General features: G+C 50.9%; 1 protein-coding gene across 1 annotated transcript in view; it reads left to right on the plus strand.

Moving 5' to 3' along the window:
* Positions 1 to 73: 73 nt before the first annotated feature.
* Positions 74 to 701, plus strand: part of LOC124891572 (glycine-rich cell wall structural protein 1-like) — a gene marked incomplete at its 5' end in the record, with an annotated part of 1,088 nt that continues 460 nt past the window's right edge. The window contains 2 exons of the mRNA XM_047403287.1: positions 74 to 217; positions 352 to 692. Of these exons, the coding sequence (XP_047259243.1) occupies positions 74 to 217; positions 352 to 692 (485 nt within the window). The remainder of the gene's footprint in view (positions 218 to 351; positions 693 to 701) is intronic.

Here is a 701-nt window from a genome sequence, read left to right on the forward strand (position 1 = left end):
CTGTCTAGTCAAAGAGGCTTCTAATAAGAAATTAGCTCATTCATTACTTATGCAATGACTTTGTTTTTCGTAGCGTCAACGTTACTTTTATATCTCCCTCGTCTAGTCGGGATTCCCTAAGAGAAATTAAGTCAAGTCAAATCCTCAGCCGCTTTTATAGGAAGATGAGCGGAAAGGGCACTCAACGCCAGGTCCGTCTGCCCTTCATCAAGCTTAGGTAGGCTCAAGCCACTTACACTTTACCTAAAGTGCGATTCTACGAGAATTTTGATGAAAGCCTTTCATTTGCTTCTCTTCGATGGAAGTTTGATTTTGTGTCTCTTTTTCTTTCGTTCTCTTTTTTCTTTTCAGAATTGTTGTTAGAAAGGGTAGACTGCGCAGGAAAGGATTCGGGTGGGGGAGCGGACGTGGTCCAGGTGGTGGTAGAGGTGCTGGAGGAGGGTTTGGAGGCGGAGCTGGTGGAGGAGGAGGTCTTGGGGGAGGAGCAGGAGGTGGAATAGGTGGTGGAGCAGGTGGTGGTGTTGGTGGCGGCATTGGTGGTGGTGCGGGAACTGGAGGAGGTGTTGGTGGAGGTGGTGGATGTGGTGGTGGTGGTGGAGGAGGTGTAGGTGGAGGGTCAGGTCATGGTGGTGGGTTTGGAGCTGGAGGAGGTGTAGGAGGGGGCCTTGGTGGTGGAGCTGGAGGAGGTGGAGGTAGTGGTG

Source organism: Capsicum annuum, unplaced genomic scaffold (genome assembly GCF_002878395.1).
Source record: "Capsicum annuum cultivar UCD-10X-F1 unplaced genomic scaffold, UCD10Xv1.1 ctg37657, whole genome shotgun sequence".
Taxonomy (NCBI): Eukaryota; Viridiplantae; Streptophyta; class Magnoliopsida; order Solanales; family Solanaceae; genus Capsicum; species Capsicum annuum.